General features: G+C 42.7%; 1 protein-coding gene across 2 annotated transcripts in view; it reads right to left on the bottom strand.

Moving 5' to 3' along the window:
• The window catches only part of DEPTOR (DEP domain containing MTOR interacting protein), a 186,819-nt gene that overhangs the window by 49,730 nt on the left and 111,172 nt on the right, over positions 1–25,917 (bottom strand). For both annotated transcript variants that reach the window (XM_032252670.1, XM_032252673.1), the window contains exons 5-7: positions 11,640–11,825; positions 7,030–7,164; positions 2,527–2,597 (exon numbers count right to left, since the gene is read on the bottom strand). In XM_032252670.1, the coding sequence (XP_032108561.1) occupies positions 2,527–2,597; positions 7,030–7,164; positions 11,640–11,825 (392 nt within the window). The remainder of the gene's footprint in view (positions 1–2,526; positions 2,598–7,029; positions 7,165–11,639; positions 11,826–25,917) is intronic.

The raw sequence follows: 25,917 nt of genomic DNA, 5'->3' as shown, positions 1-25,917 counted from the left end.
ATGATTCAGTAAACAACTGGAAGATTTTCTCTTTCTTAGGCTGTTACACAATTTAATGTCAGACTCCAGCAGAAGGTTTATGAAAAGTCTTAACATGGTTGAAAGGTCTCTCCATATAACAATTTCTACCCTAAGTTTGTTCTTTTCCCCAATATCCAAATGATACACTCTTGACTCTGCAATGTCATTGAAGTCTAGCATAATTATTTGAATTACTAATGGTGGGAAATAAAGAGATCTGGCTTTCTTTTTTTTGAGACAGAGTCTCGTTCTGTCACCCAGGCTGGAGTGCGGTGGTGCAATCTCAGCTCACTGCAACCTCCACCTCATGGGGCTCAAGTGATTCTCTGGCCTCAGCCTCCCAAATAACTGGATTACAGGCACACAACACCACGCCTGGCTAATTTTGTGTGTTTTTAGTAGAGACAGGGTTTTACCATGATGGTCAGGCTGGTCTTGAACCCCTGAGGTCAGGTATCCACCCTCCTCAGCCTCTCAAAGTGCTGGGATTACAGGCGTGAGCCACCACTCCCAGCCTAGACTTGGCTTTCTTAAAACACAATATTCTCCACCAAGGGGGCTAAATGAAAGAAGTACGTAAAGTTCACAATGAACTTAGACTCTAACCCAAAAGTTGTTTGGAATTAGAGCAGGCCTTTTCTATAGAAATCATTATTAGAGCTGACAGTTTCATTCCCTGGACAGCTCCTAGCCATGTCTTTCACACATAGCCCAACCAAAACACAGCCGAAACACACTCACAACCAATTACTAACAATGTTGGCATTTAAATCAAAAATTAGGGGTGGGGTGTGATGGCTCACACCTGTAATCCCAGCACTTTGGGAGGCTGAGGTGGGTGGATCACCTGAGGTTGGGAGTTCAAGACCAGCCTGACCAACATGGTGAAATCCCATCTCTACTAAAAATACAAAATTAGCCGGTCGTGGTGGTGCATGCCTGTAATCCCAGCTACTCGGGAGGCTGAGGCAGGAGAATCACTTGAACCCAGGAGTTGGAGGTTACGGTGAACCAAGATTGCACCATTGCACTCCAGCCCAGGCAACAAGAGCAAAACTCCAACTCAAAAATAATAAAAATAATAATAAATCAAAAATAAATACTTTCAAAATACAATCTACTGTCTCTTGAATGCTGGAGACTGAGGAAAAACAGGGAGGCAAATGAAAATTTTTGTGGAAATGCTCCAGATTTTCAGGCACTTCCATGACTTTACAGTTTGCTGTTATTTGTATATTATACTCAATTTCACTTCCAAAGGTACAGTTTATCTTTTCCCCTGGTACAGACATGTTATCAGTGCCCTTCTCCTATTAGCTCCTCAGCAGTCAGAATGTGAAGTAGCCCTCAGCAAATGTTCGCAGCATGACTGAGTGTGGATAGAATTCCACCCTCCAGCCTCGCAATGCCACTAAAGTTAGAAGATGAAGGAGGAGGAGAAGTGCTTTGAAGAGGTGTTAACTTGGATTCGAGGAGATTGACAGGAGACATGGCAAGGGGAATGGGTGCCCTGATGCTGAGACGAGCACTTTCATTCTGTTTGAAGAAATCCAATGCAGGCAGAAGGAACCTAAAGGACCTCCAAGAAGGGGCAGGCGGTCGGAGCCGCTCACAACAAGTCAGAGGCTTGGGTACCTGAAGGCATGCTCACATTGTCAGAGTGCCATGCCTACAAGAGACGATTTATCCCACAGTTTCCTTTCTCTACCTTAACACTCCCTTAATGTTTTAAATAATTTCTAGAATTATGATGCAGAAGCGATTACTGATATCATTTGCACTTCATTTACCTTAAAATCTAATAACGTAAATTACTAATGGTGGGAAATGAAATCTGAAATTATTAGATTTTAAGGCAAATGGAAGTGCAAATGATGCCAATCTTAAAATTTGCAATTAAATTAGAATAAATGCATCATGGAAATCTTTTCTTTTCTCTTCTCTTCTCTCCCCTTTTCTTTTCTTTTCTTTTCTTTCTTTGATGAAGTTTCACTCTTGTTGCCCAGGAAGAAGTGCAATGGCGCTATCTCTACTCACTGCAACCTCTGCCTCCAAGGTTCAAGCCATTCTCCTGTGTCAGCCTCCTGAGTAGCTGGGATTACAGGCACATGCCACCACCAGGCCTGGCTAATTTTTTTGTATTTGTTGTAGAGATGGGGTTTCATCACATTGGTCAGGCTGGTCTTGAACTCCTGACCTCAGGTGATCCGCCCACCTCAGCCTCCCAAAGTGCTGGGATTACAGGCATGAGCCACTGCACCCAGCCCAAAATCTTTTCTTTAAAAAAGAACACATCAAAAACATTTTAAATGCTATATTAATAATAAGGCATGTGAAGTCCTAATGTATTTAAGTGCCTTAAGGTCAAGAAAGCCTATTACCATAGTTATGCTAAAATCAAAAAGAAAATTAGAAAAGTTATTTTCATTTCAGTCTATAAGCTACCCAATGACACATGGACCTGGTGCAGAAAAATGGGAGAAAAAAGTCAGAGCATCAGCCTACCGTGAATGTCTTCCTTGCATACGGAGCCCCGGGAGTAAGGAGTTCCTCAGACGTGACGGGTCTCTTCAGCACTGTGAGATAAACACAACGTCAAGAAATAAGCACTTCCAAGTTCTCCATCCATGCATTCGGCAGGTATTCATTGATATCTCATAGGTGACCATCAGTGAAAAAATGTGGCAAAGATCCCTGCTTCACAGTTTGTATTTTAGCTGAGTGGAGACAGAAAATAGCAGCGAACATAAATAACCCTAAACCTACCTTACAAAGCTAAGGAAAAAAAAGAAAGGGAAGAAAAGCAAGTGTGCCAGGGACGGGGGATAAAGGGAAAGGTCAAATATATATATATATTTATATATATATTTTGAGACAGAATTTTGCTCTTGTTGCCCAGGCTGGAGTGCAATGACACAATCTCAGCTCACTGCAACCTCTGCCTCCTGGGTTCAAGCAATTCTCCTGCCTCACATGTCTGAGTAGCTGGGATTATAGGCACACACCACCACACTTAGCTAATTTTTGTATTTTTAGTAGAGACAAGGTTTCACCATGTTGGTCAGGCTGGTCTCGAACTCGTGACCTCAGGCGATCTGCCTGCCTCAGCCTCCCAAAGTTCTGGGATCACAGGCATGAGCCACCGTGCCCAGCCTGAATTGTTTCAATAAGGAAAACAAAAAGGTATGTCTTCTGATTCTCACATTTCTTTAACTCCTGAAATGAATTTATATATGTCAAAGTTAAGACCCTCTTCGTCCAACGTCCTGCACCCATCCCACACACTAAAGCTTCATTCATTTCCTTCTTAACACCTAGGACCGCCTGTACACACTGCTTTCTGCCCTATGTAATAACGCTAGTGACCTTTTCTGAGTACTCGACATGTGCTAGAGAGGCACCATGCAAAGTGCTGTGAATATATTAACTCACATAATCGTTACAAGAATGAATGAGTTAGGATCATTGTTACCCCATTTTATAACTGCAAAAACCACCTCAGAAAAAGTTAAATTGATTATGTCCAAAGTACCAGAACTAATGGGTGTGGCAGAAGAGGAAAGAAGCTCAGGCGTTAAACGCCAGTGCCCACACTCTCAGCTACTGTGCCACACTTGCTCCTGTGCCACGCTGTCCTGCAAGCAAAAGGAAGGATCTAGAAGCTCAGGAAGATAGTGGCATGCAGTCCTCCTAAGACCTCTCTTCACATCAGCTCACTGCTGTGCCTACCAAGATGGCAGACAGCAGCCAATTCCTCACTTATGGCTGCCTAAAATCCACTGACAATGAACCTCCCCATCCACCCTGTTCTCACTAAGAATTGGAGAGGCGCTGCCGTACCTTCCTCAAGTAGCCAGGGGATCGGGGAACAGGGACCATTTTAATTCAGCTCTGTAGACGTCATGAACTTGAAGTGCCACAGAGAAATAGAAAAGGCCTCAGCCAAGGGACCTGACCTGCTGAAGTGTCACCCTCCGATCCCCTTTGCTAGTGGCAGTCAGAGGTCAGGTGCAGTCCTGGAACCAGGTTGTGGCAGACAAGGAAAGGCGGCGTGGGGCGGGGCCTGATGACCCACCAGGCAGCTGGGCCTTGCCCTCTGGTTACGTGCTCGGCCTTCTGGCCTGACAAGCACCCTCTCAGTGAAAGGCAATCCAGTGCTTCTTGTTGAGGTGACAGGTGGCTGATCTTATCGCCTTTGCTTTCAGAAATCTCATAAAAGGGAAAACATGTTCGCCAATCAAGAGGGAGTCGGTCAGATATCAAAATGGAAATAGACTCTCTCAGTAGATGGATTGGAGATAAGAAAACTGGTCAATATTTGAGGATCAAAATCTTTTTATTCCCTGTCAAATAACTCTCTTCCCACTCCCCATAACCCCCCAGGGGGCTTATGAATTTGGATACAGGAATCACACTGTTCTATTTGGCAGAGGTGCTAATCACTACTTTTAATGCACTTCTCCTCTTTATTTTATTGAAAAAAAAAAACATTGAGGCCCAGGGAAAACATTCTCTTTTCTTTTTTTGAGACGGAGTCTCATTCTGGAGTGCAGTGGCATGATCTCAGTTCGCTGCAACCTCTGCTTCCTGGGTTCAAGTGATTCTCCTGCCTCAGCCTCCGAAGTAGCTCAGACTACAGGCGCGCGCCACCATGCCCAGCTAATTTTTGTATTTTTAGTAGAGACGGAGTTTCACCATGTTGGCCAGGATGGTCTCTTTTCATATCCTTGGAAACTTATTGCTTATCACAATGATACTGATTACATCAATACCTTTAGAACTGTTTTTGTGTGTGTGTATCTGGCTTAGGGCATTTATATATAGTACTAAAAAACATATGCTGTTACATATAGGATAATTAATTTTTTTTTTAATTTTTTCTTTTCCAACCTCCTGAGAGATAATTAATTTTTAAATGCCTCACCATGAAGTCTTGATCATCTGCTTGAGAATAAAAAAACACAGATGAGCTCATGGGTCTTGGGAACCCTCTCGAGAGAGAAGCTTGTCAAACTATGGGTAAGAAGTGGGATTTACAAACCACAACTCAGTCCTGACAGCTCTTATTCTTAGAAACCCAAGAAAGGAAACAAGACCTTTCTCTTCTGCCTGCATAACAGTAAACTTTCCCCTTTGACCCAGAGGCAAGGAGAAAGAGGAAACACTACTAACCTACCTCACGGAACATGGATTTTGTTGCTAATTTCAGTAATTAACACTGTTTTCATATTCTCTCATATGCAATGAAAAACATGTAAAATGGTGATGGCACCACTGACCCTTGTTTGAAACTGAGATATTTTGCTTTGAACTTTGAGGATGCCTGTCAGATTTCTTTCTCTCTTTCTTTCTTTTTTTTGAGACGAAGTTTCGCTGTTGTTACCCAGACTGGAGTGCAGTCGTGCAATCTCGGCTCACTGCAACCTCCACCTCCTGGGTTCAAGCAATTCTCCTGCCTCAGCCTCCTGAGTAGCTGGGACAACAGGCACACACCACCATGCCCAGCTATTTTTTGTATTTTTAGTAGAGACGGGGTTTCACTTTGTTGACCAGGATGGTCTCGATCTCTTGACCTCAGGTGATCTACCCGCCTCGGCCTCCCAAAGTGCTGGGATTATAGGTGTGAGCCACTGCACCCGGCCGCCTGTCAGATTTCTATGAGGGCTTCAAACATCCCATTTCTAAGAATTCAGTTCTCCTTTTTCATTCTACTTAATCAGCAAGCTCCAGTAATTGAAAAACCAAATACTCAACGACTATTCAGTCAGGACAGAGTAGAAGCAAGTTTCTTCATTCACTTACAGGTTACAACTTTATTCCTGATGCTAACTTTCCAGAAGGCCGCAAAAAAAGAAAAGAGTTAGATCAGGAAAAATAACCACCTTCCTAGATAACAGCATTAGATGACAGAGTTTTCTCTCAAAGCCTTTTGAACAGCATCAATTAGTCCTTATTCTTACTAACATGAAATCTTTTTTTTCTCCAAAGAGGTAGTGTATTCATTGAGTTGGGGGTGATGACCTGTCATCTTTGTACCCCCAAGATCTGATGGTGAGGAAGCAACCTGAACTAAAGGAACAGAGCCTCTTCCTCAAAGGTGACAAACTGAACTGGGGGTGGGCAGTGCACTAAACAAATAGGTTTGAGAGTGTTTTCTGGTGGTTACTGTAGGGATGGACCACACATCCTCATCCTGACAAGGAGGGCAGTGCGGACACGAGGTTAGTAAGGGGTGGTGAGAAAGGGCAGTTTCAATGATTACCAGTTCCTGGGGGTTTGATGAACTGACTGGGTGGAAGAAGGACTGTTTCTAAGTACGTGTTCACTAACAATCTTTGTGCCTAGATATTTTTCCTGGAATATAAAGGCCATGGGGGTTGATGAGCAGATTTTGAAACTACAGGGCACCCAGGGTCAGTTCCAGGGATGGTTGGGTTTGCAGAGATCCAGGCGTCTTCCTTAAGGCTGCTAGGCCACGACAGATCTTTGCATCTGCCGCATTCTGGGGAAGTGCTATTTCTCCTGCCGTAGTGAACACTGTCACACACTGCCCAAAGCCGCCTTCAGGGCTCAGGGACTCCTCCCAGCTCTGGGAGTGCTAATGGAGACAGCCTTCAGCTGTCTTAGGGACCATCTCTCTGAAGACAGCTGCTTTGCCCAAGGTCATGGCCTCCTCCCAGAGGCCACCGATACCTAATAACTGGTCAACATGTGGATCCAAAGGCCCAGCCCCCTCAACACAACTCCAGTCAACTTGGAAGGGCCATCCCAGCTCCAGAGGTCCCACTGGGTCAATGATAGTCTTCACGCAGACTGGGCTACAACCCAATTTCTCCTTCAGCCCAATTCTTCCTTCCCTTCCATTCAACTCGTGCGGACCCCGAGAGCATGCTCTAACTTCTTCGAGCCCACATACTAGTCTCCCTCTATCTTAGATTCCACTTCCCAGGGACTTGCCCAAGTCCCCACAGCCGGAGTCAGGAGCGGGGCCACCTTTTGGGCACTCACCAGACTTGGGGTTGCAGAGCACAGGGGGGCTGCTGCTGAGGGTGGGGCTGCTGCTGAAGTACCCGCTGCTGCCGCAGCTGCTCATGCTGCTCCTCCTCACTGCAGACACGATCTTGATCTCCTTGCTGGGGCTCACTGTGTACCAGAGAACACACACAGTCACCAAGGGGGCGGTCTCACCTCACTAGAGCACATAGGCTTTCAACTACAAGGTCCAAGGAGGCCAGGAAAAAGCATGCTGCTCTTAGTGGCAGAAAAGCAAGCACTTGAGTTGCAGCTCTGCCACTTACTTTATATTATTTTGGTTTTTTTTGAGATGGAGTCTCACCCTATTGCACAGACTGGTGTACAGTGACACAATCTGGGCTCACTGCAACCTCTGCCTCCCAGGCTCATGCGATTCTCCTGCCTCGGCCTCCCGAGTAGCTGGCACCATAGACACCTGCCACCACGCCTGGCTAATTTTTGTACTTTTAATAGAGATTGTGTTTCACCATGTTGGCCAGGCTGGTCTCGAATTCCTGGCCTCAAGTGATCTACCTGCCTCAGCCTCCCAAAGAATTAGGATTATAAGCATGAGCCACTGTGCCTGGCCAGCTCTGTCATTTACAGCACAACTTGAGTAACCTCAGGGAAGCTCTCTAAGCCTCTATGTCCCTGATTGTAAAGAGAGAACAATGCTGTCTTACAGGATTGGTGCAAGGTGTGGGTTATATCATGTTTGAGAAAGGATGATACTATTTCAAGGACTACCACATCCATGTTGAGCAGTCCCTGCTGGGATGTTAATGACGTGTTAGCTACATGGGATGAATCAAGAGTATAATAAATGCCTTCTGATTTCAAATAAAACCATTAATCAGGACGGGCCCAGTGGCTTATGCCTGTAATGCCAGCGCTTTGGGAGGTAGGAGTGGGCAGATTACGAGGTCAGGAGTTCGAGACCAGCCTGGCCAACGTGGTGAAACCCTGACTCTACTAAAAATACAAAAATTAGCCAGGCATGGTGGCAAGTGCCTATAATCCCAGCTACTTGGGAGGCTGAGGCAGGAGAATTGCTTGAATCCAGGAGGCAGTGATTGCAGTGAGCCCAGACTAAGCCACTGCACTCCAGCCTGGATGACAGAGCAAGACTCTGTCTTGGGGAAAAAAAAAAACACATTAATGTACACATTCAGGCTTTGAGCATGTATGTGAGGCAGTGTCTTTAATTTTCTGATTTGGTTCTCTGTCATGGTGTAGGCTGGCTCTCAGCAAGTATATGACTGAATGAAAGAAACCATGGGCAGTCTGGCACATGGAAAGCACAAAATAAATGCTGGTGTTTATGGTCATGAATGGTGTGAATATACGTCCTCACCTAAATCTCATGTGGCAAGGTAATCCCCAATGTTGGAAGTGGGGCCCGGTGGAAGGTGATTGGATCATAGGGGTGGATTCTCATGAATGGTTTAGTGCCATCCCCATTACACTGTTACATCATAACTCCTCATGATAGTGAGTTCTTGTGAGATCTGATTATTTCAAAGTATGTGGCACCTCTACCCCCAACCCCTGCCACCCCTGCTCCCCTTCACCTTCCACCATGATTGGAAGCTTCCTGAGGTCTCCCTAAAAGCAGATGCCACCACCCTTCCTGTATTGCCTACAGAACCATGAACCAATTAAACTAATTGTCTTTATATTGTGTTGGTGCAAAAATCATCACAGTTTTTGCCATTAAAATTGATTTCTGGCCAGGCCTGGTGGCTCATGCCTGTATTCCCAGCACTTTGGGGGCTGAAGTGGGTGGATATTTTGAGGTTAGGAGTTTGAGACCAGCCTGGCCAACATGGAGAAGCCCTGTCTCTATTAATAAAACAAAACCTAGCCGGGCATGGTGGCATATGCCTGTAATCCCACCTACTCGGGAGGCTGAGACACCTCTTGGGATCGCTTGAACCCAGGAGGCAGAGGTTGTGGTGAGCCAAGATCGCACCATTGCACTCTAGCCTGGGCAACAAGAGTGAAATTCCATCTCAAGAAAAATAATAAAATAAAACAAATTAAATTAATTCCTATGCCCCAGGTACTGAACAAAGCTTGGGTGCATAGCTTCATGGGAGCTAAACTGATGTTAGCGGAAGCTGGTGGACTGAATAGACAGTGATAATGAGACCACTTACAACCATATGACATTTCTGTGCCCCATTACTTTTTGCCATTTTGCCATTACTTTTCACGGCAAAAACCACAAATACTTTTGCACTAACCTAAAAAATTACTTGATCTCAGGTATTCCTTTTTACCATTTAGAGAAAGGACTAATACAGGTTACCATGGTTACGAGATCCTTCTACTCATCCTTATCACTTGTTCAGGTCTATTGGGCCCACTCAAGAAACAGGCAAACCCTTCCTCGTGAGAAAGTAAAATTACTCTGCAGAGGTTTGCAAAGTTAAGGAGACGTACATCTGGGGTATCCTCTTGGCCTAACCAGGTTGGCCTGAGAGCACAGGATTAGACTCCTGACCCTCAGCCAGCCTTTCTTTTTTTTTTTTTTTTTTTGAGATGGAGTTTCACTCGTTACCCAGGCTGGAGTGCAATAGCGCGATCTCTGGTCACCGCAACCTCCGCCTCCTGGGTTCAGGCAATTCTCCTGCCTCAACCTCCTGAGTAGCTGGGATTACAGGCATGCGCCACCATGCCCAGCTAATGTTTTGTATTTTTAGTAGAGACGGGGTTTCGCCATGTTGACCAGGATGGTCTCGATCTCTTGACCTCGTGATCCACCCGCCTCGGCCTCCCAAAGTGCTGGGATTACAGGCTTGAGCCACCGCGCCCGGCAGTAGCCTTCCTTTTTCCACAGAAGCTCATGCTTCTTTCTCTCCTCCAGCTGGTGTGTCTGAGGAACCTAGGTTGTGTGGGGTCAGGGAGGTGGCAGCATATTAGAAGCATTGGCGTAAAACAAAACTAGTAGGAACTAAACTGGTGTTAGTTACAGCTGGTAGACTGAGCCCTGCCCATCACTTCCTAACTTTGCATAAGCCACTCAATTGCTCTGTGCCTTAGTCTCTTCACCTGTAAATAGAAGAAAGGTCCTTTCTCTTAGGGTTACAGTAAGAATTAAATGAGAAAATTCATATAACCAAGCTTGGCTCAGGGCCTGGGGCACAGAAATGTCTCAATACATGTAGTTGTTTTGTTTTATTTTGTTTTGTTTTGAGACACAGTCTCGCTCTGTCACCCAGGCTGGAGTGCAGTGGCGAGATCTTGGCTCACTGTAACCTCTGCCTTCTGGGTTCAACTGATTCTCCTGCCTCAGCCTCCTGAGTAGCTGAGATTACAGGCACCTGCCACCACATCTGGCTAATTTTTGTATTTTTAGTAAAGACAAGGTTTCACCTTGTTGGGAAGGTTGGTCTCAAACTCTTGACCTCAGGTGATCCTCCTGCCTTGGCCTTCCAAAGTGCTGGGATTATAGGCATGAGCCACCACACTCATCCTCAATACATATAGTGGTGGCCAGGCGCGGTGGATCACGCCTATAATCTCAGCGCTTTGGGAGGCTGAGGCAGGCAGATCGCCTGAGGTCGAGAGTTCAAGACCAGCCTGACTAATACGAAGAAACCCCATCTCTACTAAAAATATAAGATTAGCTGGGCGTGGTGGCAGATGCCTGTAATCCCAGCTAACCAGGTGGCTGAGGCAGGAGAATCGCTTGTACCCGGGAGGCGGAGTTTGCCGAGAGCCGAGATCGTACCATTGCACTCCAGCCTGGGCAACAAGAGAGAAATTCCATCTCAATAAAAAAATAAGTTAATTAATTAATTACATTTTTCTTTTCCTTTTCCTTTTCTTTCCCTCCCAGCCAGCCAGATCTCCTGACGATCAATGAAGTGACAGTTGTCACAGCCAGATCACCCTTACATCCAATCGCCATCGTTTCCCTCAGGGCTAACTGCACAGCTGAGACTGTCTGCTTAAACTGTAACACCACCGGCTGCTAGGCTTTGTGAGACTTGTATCAGCTTTTCATTGCTCTTCTTTGTTCTCTGTCACCTCGATAACGGGTAGATAACCAGTCACTTTTTCGTTGTTATTGGTGTCAATGACCACAGAAGTAATCTTCTCATTCATCTTTAAAATAGATAGCTTTTCAAAGTTGTGATTTACAAAACTGAATAATCAAATGATACGTAAAAAACATTTGTATTATATTTATTTATTTTTAAATTTTTTGGACTTATGAAGTCTTGCTATATGGCCCAGCCTAGTCTCAAACTCCTGACCTCAAGTGATCCTCCTGCCTCAGCCTCCCAGATAGCTGAGATTACAGGTGTATGCCACCGTGCCAGACAAGAATGGTTTGTAAATGAAAAGTAAATAAGGTATGAGTGAGAGCCTGAGAGGTCTTCAATAATTCATGTACACAGTTTTCTAAATCCTGGCATCTACGTTGGTGGCCCAAGAAAAACTTAGGGTTCTGGAATTTTTTTCATACTTCTTGGTTATGAATAAGTAAAAATTCTACTCTGTGATAGAGACAGAATTTCACAAAGGTGAGTCGTGGCTCTATTATTTCTCAAAAGACAAACACATGAGCTCCAATAAACCCTGGGATGGCATACCTGACATAAAGCTGGTAGATTTCCGATTGTCATGGCTCTGCTTCCTCAGGCAGAAGGGGCTGTCATGAGTTTCCTGGGAGGAGGGGGATTTTTCACTGAGCAGCTCCATCAGTCTTCGCCTCCGCCGGAAGTTCATTCTGAACTGGTAGAGAAGATTGCTGTCCACAAATGGGTGCTTGTTGGACACTGAGGAGAAAAAAGACAGCCAATGAGGACTACCTGACATCCTGGCCACTGAGTGCTACAGCCAAAGTACTCCAGGCAACAGGGATAACACTCTCAAGAAAGACTTCTGCTCCATAGATGCCTCATGAGCTGCCATCTATCCACCCACAGTCCCGAGTTCTTTCCACGTGGCATGCACTTTAAGAATCTGCTAACCAAATCCTCTGGGGAGCTTTGCCTGACCTTGCTCCCAATCTGGGTTCTATTCTTCCTAGTGTTCTCCTGACTCCTGTGTTGCTTCCAGCAAAGCACCAATAACACTGTACCCTCATTGTCTGCCCCCTTCTCTGTCTTTCCCTCTAAACTCTAAGCTCTTTGGGGCAGTGATCATGGCTTCACTTATTCCCATGTCCCCAAAGCGCAGCAGAGAGATTGTCCCATAGCAACACATCTCAATTTGTTTGCTTGTTTGTTTGTTTTTTGAGATGGAGTCTCACTCTGTCACCCAGGCTGTAGTGCAGTGGTGCAATCTTGGCTCACTGTAACCTCCGCCTCCCGGGTCCAAGTGATTCTCCTGCCTCAGCCTCGTGAGTAGCTTGGACAAGTTTTTGTGTAGACCTACATTTTCATTTCTCTTCAGCATATAGCTTGGAGTGCAAATGGCAGGATCACATGGTCACTCTAATATTTGGGCATTTGAGAACCTGACAGACTGTTCCCCAAAGTGGTTGCTCCAGTTTATAATCCTACCACCAGGAAAGAGGTTCCAGGTTCTCCAAATCCCAACCAATACTTGCCACTGTCGGTCTTTTTATTATTATTACTACACCTTACCCTAGAGGGTGTGAAGTGGTATCTTATTGTGGTTTTGATGTGCAGTTCTTGGATGGCTAACGATGTTGACCATGTTTTCGTATGCTTATTATCCACTTATATTCATTCTTTGGAGAAAGACCCTATCTAGATCCTTGGCCATTTTTCATTTGGGTTGTCATAGTCCTTGTGTCTCCACTCTCACAACCTCCCCTACCATCAGACGTTAGGAGTGACATCTCTAGGGCCGGGCTCGGTGGCTCACACCTGTAATCCCAGCACTTTGGGAAGCCAAGGCAGGTGGCTCACCTGAGGTCAGAAGTTTGAGACCAGCCTGGCCAACACGGTAAAACCCTGTCTCTACTAAAAATACTAAAATTAGCCAGATGTGGTAGCACATGCCTGTAATCTCAGCTACTCGAGAGGCTGAGGCACAAGAACTGCTTGAACCCAGGAGGCAGAGGTTGCAGTGAGCCCGAGATCGCACCACTGAACTCCAGCCTAAGCGACAGAGTGAGACTGTCTCAAAAAACAAACAAACAAACAACAACAAAAACTCAAAACAAAAAAAGAGTGCCACCTCGATCCCATTCCGCTCAAGTTTAGCCGTAATAATAATAGAATTCACTTACTATATACCACTGTATTAAGCCTTCACAAGTGTTATTATAATATTGTTCCCACAATCGCTCTGTAGGTAGATACTGCTACCAGCTTCATTTTATTTTTCCACCTTTCTTATAGATTCACATGTAGGCAGCCAAAGAACAACTCCATGTTTTCTTTTCTTTTTTGATATGGGGCCTCACTCTGTCACCCAAGCCGGAGTGCAGTGGCATGATCTTGGCTCACTGCAACCTCTGCCTCCCAGGCTCAAGCGATCCTCCCATCTCAGTCTCCCACATAGCTGGGATTACAGATGTGCACCATCATGCCCAGCTAATTTTTGTGTTTTTAATAGAGATGGAGTTTTGCCACATTAGCCAGGCTGGTCTTGAATTCCTGGCCTCAAGTGATCCGCCCACCTCAGCCTCCCAAAGTGCTGGGGTTACAGGCATGAGCCACTGAGCCCAGCCAACTCCATGTTTTCCAAAAGGCCTGGAGAACATATATCAGGTGCCTCTCCTCTTTCTCTCTGTGTTCATAATTTTGGCAAATGACTGGAAGAAATCCAAAAGAAATCTTCATTTTATAATGAAGAATAAGACTCAAGGTGATTGAGTAACTTGCTCAACATCACATAGCTACAGTTTCTGAGGCCAAAGTAATATGGGCTGCATGCTTACAAAGCCATACAAATCATAGGTTGCAGGGGGTTAGAAAATAAAGTTATGGTAAAATGTCATCCTCTCCAACCCTCACTCCCGTCATAGAGTTTACTTTCCTTCAGTCATCCACGTGCCTGGTGATAGGTAATTTTTCTTGATACTTACTGTATTTTAGCATAATGTTTTTATGGGGGGAGGAGGGAGCGTATCTCTCCCCAAACTAAATCACTCTGCTTGAGGGCACAGATTGTGTCTTAATTCTGTCATTCTTGAATCCTAGATTGCTATTTGTTTTTCTTTTTTTTTATTTTTTATTTTTATTTATTTATTATTTTTGAGATGGAGTCTTGCTCTGTCGCCCAGGCTAGAGTGCAGTTGTGCAATCTCAGCTTACTGCAACCTCCACCTCCTGGGTTCAAGAGATTCTCCTGCCTCAGCCTCCTGAGTAGCTGGGATTGCAGGCATGCGCTACCACACCCGGCTAACTTTTCTATTTTTAGTAGAGATGGGGTTTCACCATGTTGGTGAGGCTATTTTTTTGGCTCAGAGTGGGTGCTCAAGAAATAGCTGGAAGTGAATCATCCAGAGAGAACAGCCAGAGGGATGAGGAGTGTGTGCAGAGGAGAGCTACCTTTGAACTAGTTAACCGCCAGTCTGTGCAGCAGTTCCCCCGAAACCAATCTGTGAGCTCATGGTAGGTCATGAAGGGTTTGCTGGGGCATGAGGAAATTGAAACATTAAAGACAATGGATTTAGTTTTTGCTAAAACTAAATATATTCCACTTAAAGGCTTTCCTTTATCCTGAAATTATACCTTCACGACGTTTTTGTTGTTTGATTATCCATCCATGTGTTCAACTACCACGTATTGAGTTAGGGTGACTACATCCCAGGTACTTTGCTTGCCCAGTGTTTTAGGAAAACATGGTAAAAACATAAGCTAAACAAAAAGTTAAGTCTTGGCAATTTTTTTTTGGACTGTAAAATTCACAATGTTATAAACCACTAGGAAAATAATCTAGATAATAATAACCCATCAAGAATCATATTAATGCCTTTATCAATCATGCTAACTGGTCCAACAGTCTCTTTTGCTATTTTAAACGGCATCACATCCTCTCTAGGTCAACATCAACAAATGCAATCTAGGGTTGTAACTATATTTATTTTCCACATATGTTAATGAACAATTCTTCTGGTCATGTAAATATCAAATCTCACAATGCGGGTCCCTACTATGAGAGCACTAGTGCCAACATTTAATCTAATAATTCATATGAGGCTGGGTGCAGATTACGCCTGTAATCCCAGCACTTTGGGAGGCCGAGGCAGGCGGATCACGAGGTCAGGAGATCGAGAACATCCTGGTCAACATGGTGAAACCCCGTCTCTACTAAAAATGCAAAAATTATCTGGGTGTGGTGGCACGCAACTGTAGTCCCAGCTACTCAGGAGGCGGAGGCAGGAGAATCGCTTGAGCCAGGGAGGCGGAGGTTGCAGTGAGCCGAGCTCACGCCATTTCACTCCAGCCTGGGCAACAAGAGCAAAACTCCATCTCGAATAATAATAATAATAATTCATATGAGTATTCCACACTCATATTCATGAGTATTGGCCAAATGAATAATGTTGGCCTCAAAGACAAATACAGTTAATTCAGTGGTATTTCTACATGCTTTTAATAAATAATCTGGACAGGTGTGGTGGCTCACACCTGTAATGCCAGCACACTGGGAGGTCAAGGTAGAAGGATAGCATGAGGCCAGGAGTTCAAGACCAGTCTGGGCAACATATTCTATCTCTAAAAATAAAATGAAATTAAAACATTAACCAGAAATGTTGGTACATGCCTATAGTCCCAGCTACTCAGGAGTCTGAGGTAGGAGGATCTCTTGATCCCAGAAGATTGAGGCCACAGTGAGCCGTGATCACACCACTGCACTCCAGCCTGGGCAATAGAGTGAGATCCTGTCTCAATCAACCAATCAGTCATCAATGAATGCTCATGCATGTAATCCCTGCACTTTGGGAGGCTGAGATGGGAGGATCACTTGAGGCCTGACATTCAAGACCAGCTTGGGCAACATGGGGAGACTCTGTCTCAAAAAATAAAATATAAAATAAATCATAAATAAACAAACCATTCTTGGATTCAGAAGACGCTCACCTAATGCAACCCAGACCAAAAACTAAGCCAATCACACTTTGATATGCTAGCTACAAATGCGGCTCTCTTGTGGAGGGTCAAACTTTTACATAAATTTACTATATCACTATACTCAATAATGCTATAATAAAATTTTGTAGGTAAGTTATTTATTTCTGGCAACCTTCTGAGTTTATGGTGATTTTTTCAAATCCTCAAGTTGGCTTTGGCAACAGTATCTTAAAATTATGACCTGCAAATATATAGCTCTGTATACATTTGTTAACACCTACTGTTTTCTCTTGGTACAGTGAATTACATAAAATATTGGCTCTGTATAAATAATTCCAGAAAAGCATTCTAAATCCAAAAAAAAAAAAAAAAAAAAAAAAAAACTATAACAGACTTCAAAGTACTTTAAGAGTATTATTAAATCAAGCAGAAATTTGACTGCTGACCTAATTATATATCTCCAACAGCTTTAATTACTGACCCAGTGTTTAATTTACAGCCAGTCTCCATCCTATACCTCCCCACCTCTATACCACCTATAACCTACAGGGCAAACATACTATCTAAGATCAAAGACAAAGATTAACTTTAAATAGTCCTTCCTCATCACATTCTCTCCCCAGTAGAATAGGTGACCTTGGCCGGGAGTGGTGGCTCACACCTGTAATCCAAGCACTTTGGAGGCCAAGGTGGGCAGATCACCTGAGGTCAGGAGTTCAAGACCAGCCTGACCAACATGGTGAAACCTCATCTTTAAAAAAAAAAAAAAAAATTTTTTAAAAAAAGAATAGGTGACCTCAAACATGATGAAATCAGGTAACATGAGGACCAGATGAGACAGTCCACTATGAGTGTTCAGCATAATGCCAAATACATTGTAAGTACTCAATAAATTATACCTTTATTATTTCACAACCACTGTTGTTTCTTACCGTTACCATCATCTGTTGATGATATGCTGCCATTTGGCCTAGGAGAATTCAATTTTACAGGATATTATAATGTCCCACTTCCGTTTTCAAGGATGGATTTGGATCTGAGTGTCTCAGGAGCAGCCACCCTCCCTGAAACAAAGGTTGCCGTGTGTTTATCTGCCCAGCTGTGTGGCTGGCACAGGTGGAGTCCAGTTCTCCTCTCAGCATACAAAAGTGACAACTGTAAGCATCACTTGCATTGCTGCCAATAAGTTAATATTTTGCCTTTGTCTGTCTCTCATTAAAAGTTTAATAATATAAACATTGAGTTTCATACATTTGCTTGGTGTTGAGTAAAGTTTTAGTTTTAATATATATAATCTCAGCTTCAACAGCTAAAGGAGTGCAGGTAGACAGTCATATTATGGCGTCAATAAACCACACATGACATCCATGTATTTGTTTGACAAACTGAGCACCTACTAAGTATCATATTCCATCCCAGCTACTGAGCATAACATTGTGATTGAAATATGACACCTTCATCTGCTCATCTCTTCATGCTCACCAATACCAAAGCCTGCTAAAAGAGGCATCATTTCACACAAGAACAAAACAATTAAGTTGGAACTTTACTGACAGTCCTTATGCTGAAAAACGTTTAGAAATTTTTTTTTTTTTTTTTTTTTTGAGAAGAAGGAGCCTCACTCTGTTGCCCAGGCTGCAGTGTAGTGGTTCCATCTTGGCTCACTGCAACCTCCGCCTCCTGAGTTCAAGCGATTCTCCTGCCTCAGTCCCCTGAGTAGCTGGGATTACAGGTATGTACCACCATGCCTGGTTAATTTTTGTATTCTTGGTACAGACAGGGATTCACAATGTTGAGCAAGCTGGTCTCGACCTCCTGACCTCAGGTGATCCACTCGCCTCGGCCGCCCAAAGTGCTGGAATTACAGGTGTGAGCCACCGAGCCTGGCCTACTTTTAGAAATTCTGTCAGGCAATGAAAAGCACAACTCGGATATCTTCAGTTTCAAGCCTAGCTCTGCCACATTTACTGAGTATTTGAACAACTCATTCAATTTTTTACAACATTCCACGCAAAGAAAAAATGAGATAATTTATGTAAGAGATGTGGCATGGCATCTGATATGTAGTATTGTAAAAATTCTTCATTTTAGATTTCTAAAGATTGACTTCAAGCTTTGCCCATTTAAGTTCCTATGCAGAACTCATTTCCTCTCTTTTCTGCCTTTTTTTTCTTTTTTAAAATTTACCACTTATTCTCAAATTATAATTCTTCTTTCTTTTTTCCTTTTTCTTTTACTTTTTTCTTTTTTGACACAGAGTCTCGCTCTGTCACTCAGGCTTGAGTACAGCTGCATGATCTTGGCTTACTGCAACCTCTGCCAGCTGAGTTCAAACACTTCTCCTGCCTCAGCCTCCAAAGTAGCTGAGACTAAAGGTGCGCGTCACCATGCCTGGCTAATTTTTTGTGTTTTTAGTAGAGACGGGGTGTCACCATACTGGCCAGGCTGGTCTCGAACTCCTGATCTCGTGATCTGCCCACCTCAGCCTCTCAAAGTGCTGGGATTATAGGCGTAAGCCACCACACCCAGCCTAACTTTCTTTAAGGAACACATTGCCCTTCTCTAAGCAGTTGCATTACCTTTTCACCTATGAAAGACATAAGAAATCATCACCAGATATCCAACGAAAGTTTAGTGAGTGCACCACTGGAAAATATTCAAACTTGAGAAGTTGGCTGAAAGCCAGACAGAAAGCAGGGCATTGAGACACAAGGTTTGGGGAGTAACTAGATTATGAAAGTCAAAGATCATTTTTATAGTGTCAAAATTATGTTAGTAGAGGCTCAAGAATTAACAACAGCTAAAATGACATAGAGTTTATATTCCAGAGAAAAGCAGATATTTTTCTACACTTTCCTTTCTTTTTTGAGACCGAGTCCTGCTCTGTCACCCAGAGTGATGTGATCTTGGCTCACTGCAACTTTCGCCTCCCAGGTTCGAGCGATTGTCCTGCCTCTGCCTCCCAAGTAGCCAGGATTACAGGCATGAGCCACTGTGCCCAGACTGATTTTTAGTTTTCTTCTTCTTCTTCTTTTTTTTTTCTTTCAGATGGAGTTTTTGCTCTGTTGCCCAGGCTGGAGTGCAATGGTATAATCTCGGCTCACTGCAACCTTCACTTCTTGGGTTCAAGCAATTCTCCTGCCTCAGCCTCTCTAGTAGCTGGGATTACAGGCATCCACCACCATGCCCCACCAATTTTTGTATTTTAGTAGACATAGGGTTTTACCATGTTGGCCAGGCTGGTCTCAAATTCCTGACCTCAGCTGTCCACCGGCCTCGGCCTCCCAAAGTGCTAGGTTTACAGGTATGAGTCACCATGCCTGGCCTCAGCCTGATTTTTTTCTACACATTAACATGTAATTCTCCATACTGAATATAAAAATCCTTGCTACGTAAACAACTTACTTTCTGTTAAACACAGAAAAAAATAATCCATGATTTGAAAAAAAAAATAATGAGAAGGAAGGAAAAGCATGGGGAAGAGTTTGTGCTTGTAAGTCTTAAATTTGTTCCAATTCTACATTTTTCAGATCCCAGTAATATACAGGACCTTCATATTACAGTAAATGTAATATATACCATTTGATAAATTTCATTCTTTGCTCTTTGGGACTATTTATCTGTAAACAGGACAAAGATTCAAAGAAGCAGTGTTCAATATCTACATTCAATATCTAATATTCCAATTGTGATCTTAAGCAGCAGTCGTAATTGAAAACTGACAATTTGGTACTCATCCAATTTATAATTTCTAGGACTTTTCAAGCCTTCCCTTTTGCTTTTCTTTTTTTTCCTTCCCTTTTGCTTTGGTGAAATTCTCTAGGGGCTTGGCTTGGCTTCATATTAAATGGGATTTAAACTATGAAGAAAAGCAGATGTAGCCAGAAAGCTAGAGCCATATATTTACAAGAGGATCTCATTGTTTAGGAAAGTTGGGAATCTAGAGGCACCCAATTCACTATTTGGTGAAAGAAAAACAGATCCCTACACACTGTTCTGCTTAACTGCAGAAATCATGAGGGAAATGTCATGTAGTTTACCAAAATAATAAAGTGACACAGTACAGGTGTATTCTAGTTTTTGTGGATAACGTGGCTACATTTTCCTTCCTTATATATTATTGGAATGATTTTAGCAGACAAATAAATAATAGAAGTTGATTACTGGAAAGGGAGGAAATTGGCTTCCATTCCACTCATGCATGTAGTCCAATAATAAACATAAAAACATATCATCTTGGATTCTACAAGTTCTACTGAATATAAAAATATTTCAGCCAGGTGTGGTAGCTCATGCCTGTAATCTTAGCACTTTGGAAGGCCGAAGTGAGTGGATCACCTGAGGTCAGGAGTTCGAGACCAGCCTGGCCATCATGGTAAAATTCCGTCTCTACTAAAAATACAAAAATTATGCAGGCATGGTGGCGTGTACCTGTAATTGCAGCTACTTGGGAGGCTGAGGCATGAGAATTGCTTGAACCCGGGAAGCAGAGGTTGTGGTGAGCCAGGATCATGCCACTACACTCCAGCCTGGTCATAGAGCGAGACTCTATCTCATTTAAAAAAATTAGTCTACTTATCTACTTGGAGGGAGGAAGGTTACATACTTCCATTCATCCTTGAAATGTTTGCTTATAAATGAGATAATACAACAAGCACCATGAACCATGTGAACTGAATCCAGCACTATGATAATAGCACATAAGGAATCTGCAGACATCAACGATTCCCTGGCAGGCCCATCATCAAAAATTTTTAAAAGACGGCCTTGGATTTAGGGTCTCATAAACAACTTAGTAGAATGAAAACAGACTTAGAGAGAGGAATCAGGATGATGATTATCATACACTGAGGAAGAAGGTCAGTAAGATGAGGTTAACTGCAAACCAGTGTTGAAGTTAAAAAGGTCATCAAGATCGCCTTAAACACATAAGACCCTCGCTAGATGCCTGACTCCCTGCTTCACGAAGTGCATAAGGGTGGGTGGGGCTTCTGCGAAGAATCAGTTTTTTTGGTCACCAAGGATGGCACTCTATCCAATCATTCACTCCTTTTCCTCTTACTTTCTTTTCTTTTTTTTTCCTTTCAATGTTATCCAATTCCTCTTACTTTCTTACTCTCTGTATCTTTTCCTAAAAGAGTCACCTAGCCCTGATGGACCTTGCTCAAGATCACTGACAACCTGGTAAGGATAAACAGATGGGAGAACTATTACTCAGACTTGGTGTTTCTAGAAAGTGAGTAAATTATGCATACAAAAGTGCTGTGATTTCCCTGCCAGCAAGACATAAGCTTTAACCTCGTTCACACATCTAGGGATAGATTTGCAGTGATTTGTCTCCTGATCCTGCTAGATCATGGAGTCTAAGCATCTGACGTCATTTAGTATGTTGCACAATTTAAAAATGGTCAAGACTGAAGAAATATTCATAACATGCTTTTTAATCATGCATCCGTAGGAAAACCTGAATTAAGAACGAATTACAATAGAAAAGTTAAAGCTTTTTTTTAAAGAAAATCTGACTGGAGGCTATTAACCTTAGTAAACTTACGTAGGAACAGAAAACCAAATACTGCATGTTCTCACTTAGAAGCGGGAGCTAAACAATAAGAACTGATGAATGCAAAGAAGGAAACAACAGCTGGGTGTGGTGGCTCGTGCCTGTAATCTCACCGCTTTGGGACGTTGAGGCAGAGAGATCACTTGAGGCCAGGAGTTTGAGACCAGCCTGGCAAACACAGCAAAACCCCCTCTCTATTAAAAATACAAAAAAATTATCTGGAGGTGGTGGTGCATCCCTGTAATCCCAGCTACTCGGGAGGCTGAGGCACAAGAATAACTTGAACCCAAGAGACGGAGGTTGCAGTGAGCTGAGATCACGCCACTGCACTCCAGCCTGGGCAACAGAGCAGAGTCTTTTTTTTCAAAAAAAGACCAGATGCCGGAGTCTACATGACGGAAGAAGTTGGGAGAAGGAGAGGAGAAAAAAAGATAACTATTGGGTACTGGGCATCACCTGAGTGATGAAATAATATGTACAATAACCCCCTGTGACACATGTTTACTTATGTAACAAACCTTTGCATATACACCCAAACCAAGAGTAAAAGTTTTTGGGTTTTTTTGAAGAAAAAAAAAAGGAAATAAAATCCAAGTTGTACTTAAGGCCATCTCTACCATTCCAAGCCATCCTAAATGGAAGCAGGAGTTGAAGGAGCCCCATTTCCTAAAGCAGCAAAAGTCCTTGAATCAAAAACATTAAGCAATTGTTTTTAAGTGCCTACTCCATAAGGACAGTGCTAGCTGCTCGGGATACAAAAGCCTCCAAAAGGCAATAACAACAGTGAGTCAGAGGATTAAAATAATTACTTCCTTAGCTCTGACAACATTAAGAAGAGGATATAAAAGCAGGAAATTGATTGTAGGGCATAAAGTGTTATTAAGTGATATTACTAAAACAAAACACTTTACATTCACAAAGTTATAACCCACTTACACTTATTTAATGATGGAAGGGAGGCGGGAGGATGGAAAAGAGGTAAAAGGATTCAAAGTAACTTTAGTAAAGATAGAAGAAAACCAAACGTGACCCTGTGATTTTATGAGCGCTGTAGCTTCTGCATTTTACCGCCAGAAATGTAAAAGTGTAAATGGCAAACGATGTTTTATTCTTCTGCTGGTATCATTAAATAATAGCTGGGTACATTCCAAAGACTAGAGAGAACGTCTACTGTGATAACAAGCAGAACAAAAGGTAGAATTTTCAGAGATGATCTTGTTTATCAGGGACTATATGGTAATGTAAGTGCAGAAAAGCCTAAAAACAAAATTATTGTCTGTCAAATGGAATATCCACATAATTATGTCAATAGATGCCAAAAAGGCCTTCGACAAAATTCAACACCCCTTCATGCTAAAAACTCTCAATAAACTAGGTATTGATGGAAGTATCTCAAAATAATAAGAGCTATTTAGGACAAACCCACAGCCAATATCATACTGAATGGGCAAAAGCTGGAAGCATTCCCTTTGAAAACCAACACAAGACAAGGATGTCCCTCTCTCACTACTCCTATTCAACATAGTATTGGAAGTTCCGGCCAGGGCAATCAGGCCAGCGAAAGAAATAAAGGGTATTCAAATAGAAAAAGAGGAATCAAATTGTTTCTGTTTGCAGAAGACATGGTTGTATATTTAGAAGACCCCATCATCTCAGCCCAAAATCTCCTCAAGCTAATAAGCAACTTCAGCAAAATCTCAGTATACAAAATCAATGTGCAAAAATCACAAGCATTTCTATACACTGATAATAGACAAACAGAGAGCCAAATCATGAGTGAACTCCCATTCATAATTGCTCCAAAAAAATAAAATACCTAGGAACACAACTTACAAGGGATGTGAATGACCTCTTCAAGGAGAACTACAAACCACTACTCAAGGAAATAAGAGAGGACATGAACAAATGGAAAAACATTCCATGTTCATGGATAGGAAGAATCAATATCATGAAAATGGCCATACTGCCCAAAGTAATTTATAGATTTAATGCTATCCCTATCAAGCTACCATTGACTTTCTTCATGAATTAGAAAAAACTACTTTAAATTTCACATGGAACCAAAAAAGAGCCCATATAGCCAAGAGAATCCTAAGCGAAAAGAACAAAGCTGAAGATATCATGCTACCTGACTTCAAACTATGCTACAAGGCTACCAAAACAGGATGGCACTGGTACCAAAACGGACATATAGACCAAGTGAATAGAACAGGGGCCTCAGAAATAATGCCATACATCTACAACCATCTGATCTTTGACAAACCCAACAAAAACAAGCAATGGGGAAAGGATTTCCCATTTAATAAATGGTGTTGGGCTGGGTGCGGTGGTGTGTGCCTATAGTCTCAGTTACTCAGGAGGTTGAGGCTGGAGGATCACTTGAGTCCAGGAGTTCTGGGCTGTAATGTGCTATGCCAATCAGGTGTCCACACTAAGTTCAGCATCAATATGGTTACCTCCTGGGAGCGGGGGACCACCAGGTTGCCTAAGGAGGGATGAACCAGCCCAGGTCGGAAACAGAGCAGGTCAAAACTCCCGTGCTGATCAGTAGTGGGATCACGTCTGTGAATAGCCACTGCACTTCAGCCTGGGCAACATAGGGAGGCCTCGTTTCTAAAAAAATAAAATAAATAAAAAATAAATGGTGTTGGGAAAACTGGCTAGCCATATGCAGAAAACTGAAACTGGACCCCTTCCTTACACCTTATACAAAAATTAGCTCAAGATGTATTAAAGACTTAAACATAAAACCTAAAACCATAAAAACCCTAGAAGAAACCTAGACAATACCATTCAGGACATAGGCATGGGCAAAGACTTCATGACTAAAACACCAAAAGCAATGGCAACAAAAGCCAAAATTGACAAATGAGATCTAATTAAACTAAAGAACTTCTGCACAGCAAAAGAAACTATCATCAGAGTGAACAGGCTGCCTACAGAATGGGAGAAAATTTTTGCAATCTATCCATCTGACAGAGGGCTAACATCCAAAATCTGCAAGGAACTTAAATTTACAAGAAAAAAACAAACAACCCCATCAAAACATGGGTGAAGAATATGAACAGACACTTCTCAAAAGAAGACATTTATGCGGCCAACAAATGTGAAAAAAATGCTCATCATCACCGGTCACTGGAGAAATGCAAATCAAAACCATAATGAGATATCATCTCATGCCAGCTAGAATGGCAATCATTAAAAAGTCAGAAAACAACAGACACTGGAGAGGATGTGGAGAAATAGGAACGCCTTTACACTGTTGGTTGAAGCATAAATTAGTTTAACCATTGTGAAAGACACGGTGGTAATTCCTCAAGGGTCTAGAACCAGAAATATCATTTGCCATTACTGGGTATATACCCAAAGAATTATAAATCTTTCTACTATAAAGACACATGTACACATACGTTTTCTGCAGCACTATTCACAATAGCAAAGAATTGGAACCAACCCAAATGCCCACCAAGGATAGACTGGATAAAGAAAATGTGGCACATATACACCATGGAATACCATGCAGCCATAGAAAAGGATGAGTTCATGTCCTTTGCAGGGACATGGATGAAGCTGGAAACCATCATTCTCAGCAAACTAACACAGGAACAAAAAAAAACAAACACCACATGTTCTCACTCATAAGTGGGAGTTGAACAATGAGAACACATGGACACAGGAAGGGGAACATCACACACTGGGGCCTCTTGGGGGGTGGGGAGCTAGGGGGCGGATAGCATTAGGAGAAATACCTAATGTAGATGATAGGTTGATGGGTGCAGCAAACCACCATGGCACGTGTTTACCTATTTAACAAACCTGCACGTTCTGTACATGTACCCCGGAACATAAAGTATAATAAAAATAAAATATTTTTTAATAAAATAAAATTTAAAAATAAAATAAAAGGCCTAATAGAGTCCCTGGTCTATAGAAGCATTCCATAAATATTAGCCATGTGTGCTTCCAAGCAAGGGCCCAGGGTGTCAGAACAGAAAGGATATCTTTCCAAGGTAGAAGACTTTTCAGACCTTATTTATATAGAAGAGTCTAGAAGTAACTCTAGGTGGTCTCGGGGGAAAAGGAAGCATCCTACCTGAATCAGATAAATTCAGCAGAGCTAGCAACACAGAGAACACCCAGTGTGATAGTGGGAATACTGAAATAAAATCCTTCCCAGGAACCCCAAGGTGTGAAAATTCCTTCCCAAAGCCTCATTCCTGCTTGGCATTTTTGTAGTATTCCCAGGAAGTTTACAATATTAACCTGTCGGTGCTTTGCTGCATAGTAATTTATCAGCTGCTGCTTTTGAGACAG

Source organism: Sapajus apella, unplaced genomic scaffold (assembly GCF_009761245.1).
Source record: "Sapajus apella isolate SASKATOON/1434 unplaced genomic scaffold, GSC_monkey_1.0 scaffold3, whole genome shotgun sequence".
Classification (NCBI taxonomy): domain Eukaryota; kingdom Metazoa; phylum Chordata; class Mammalia; order Primates; family Cebidae; genus Sapajus; species Sapajus apella.
This window is presented reverse-complemented; position numbering and strand designations above follow the sequence as displayed.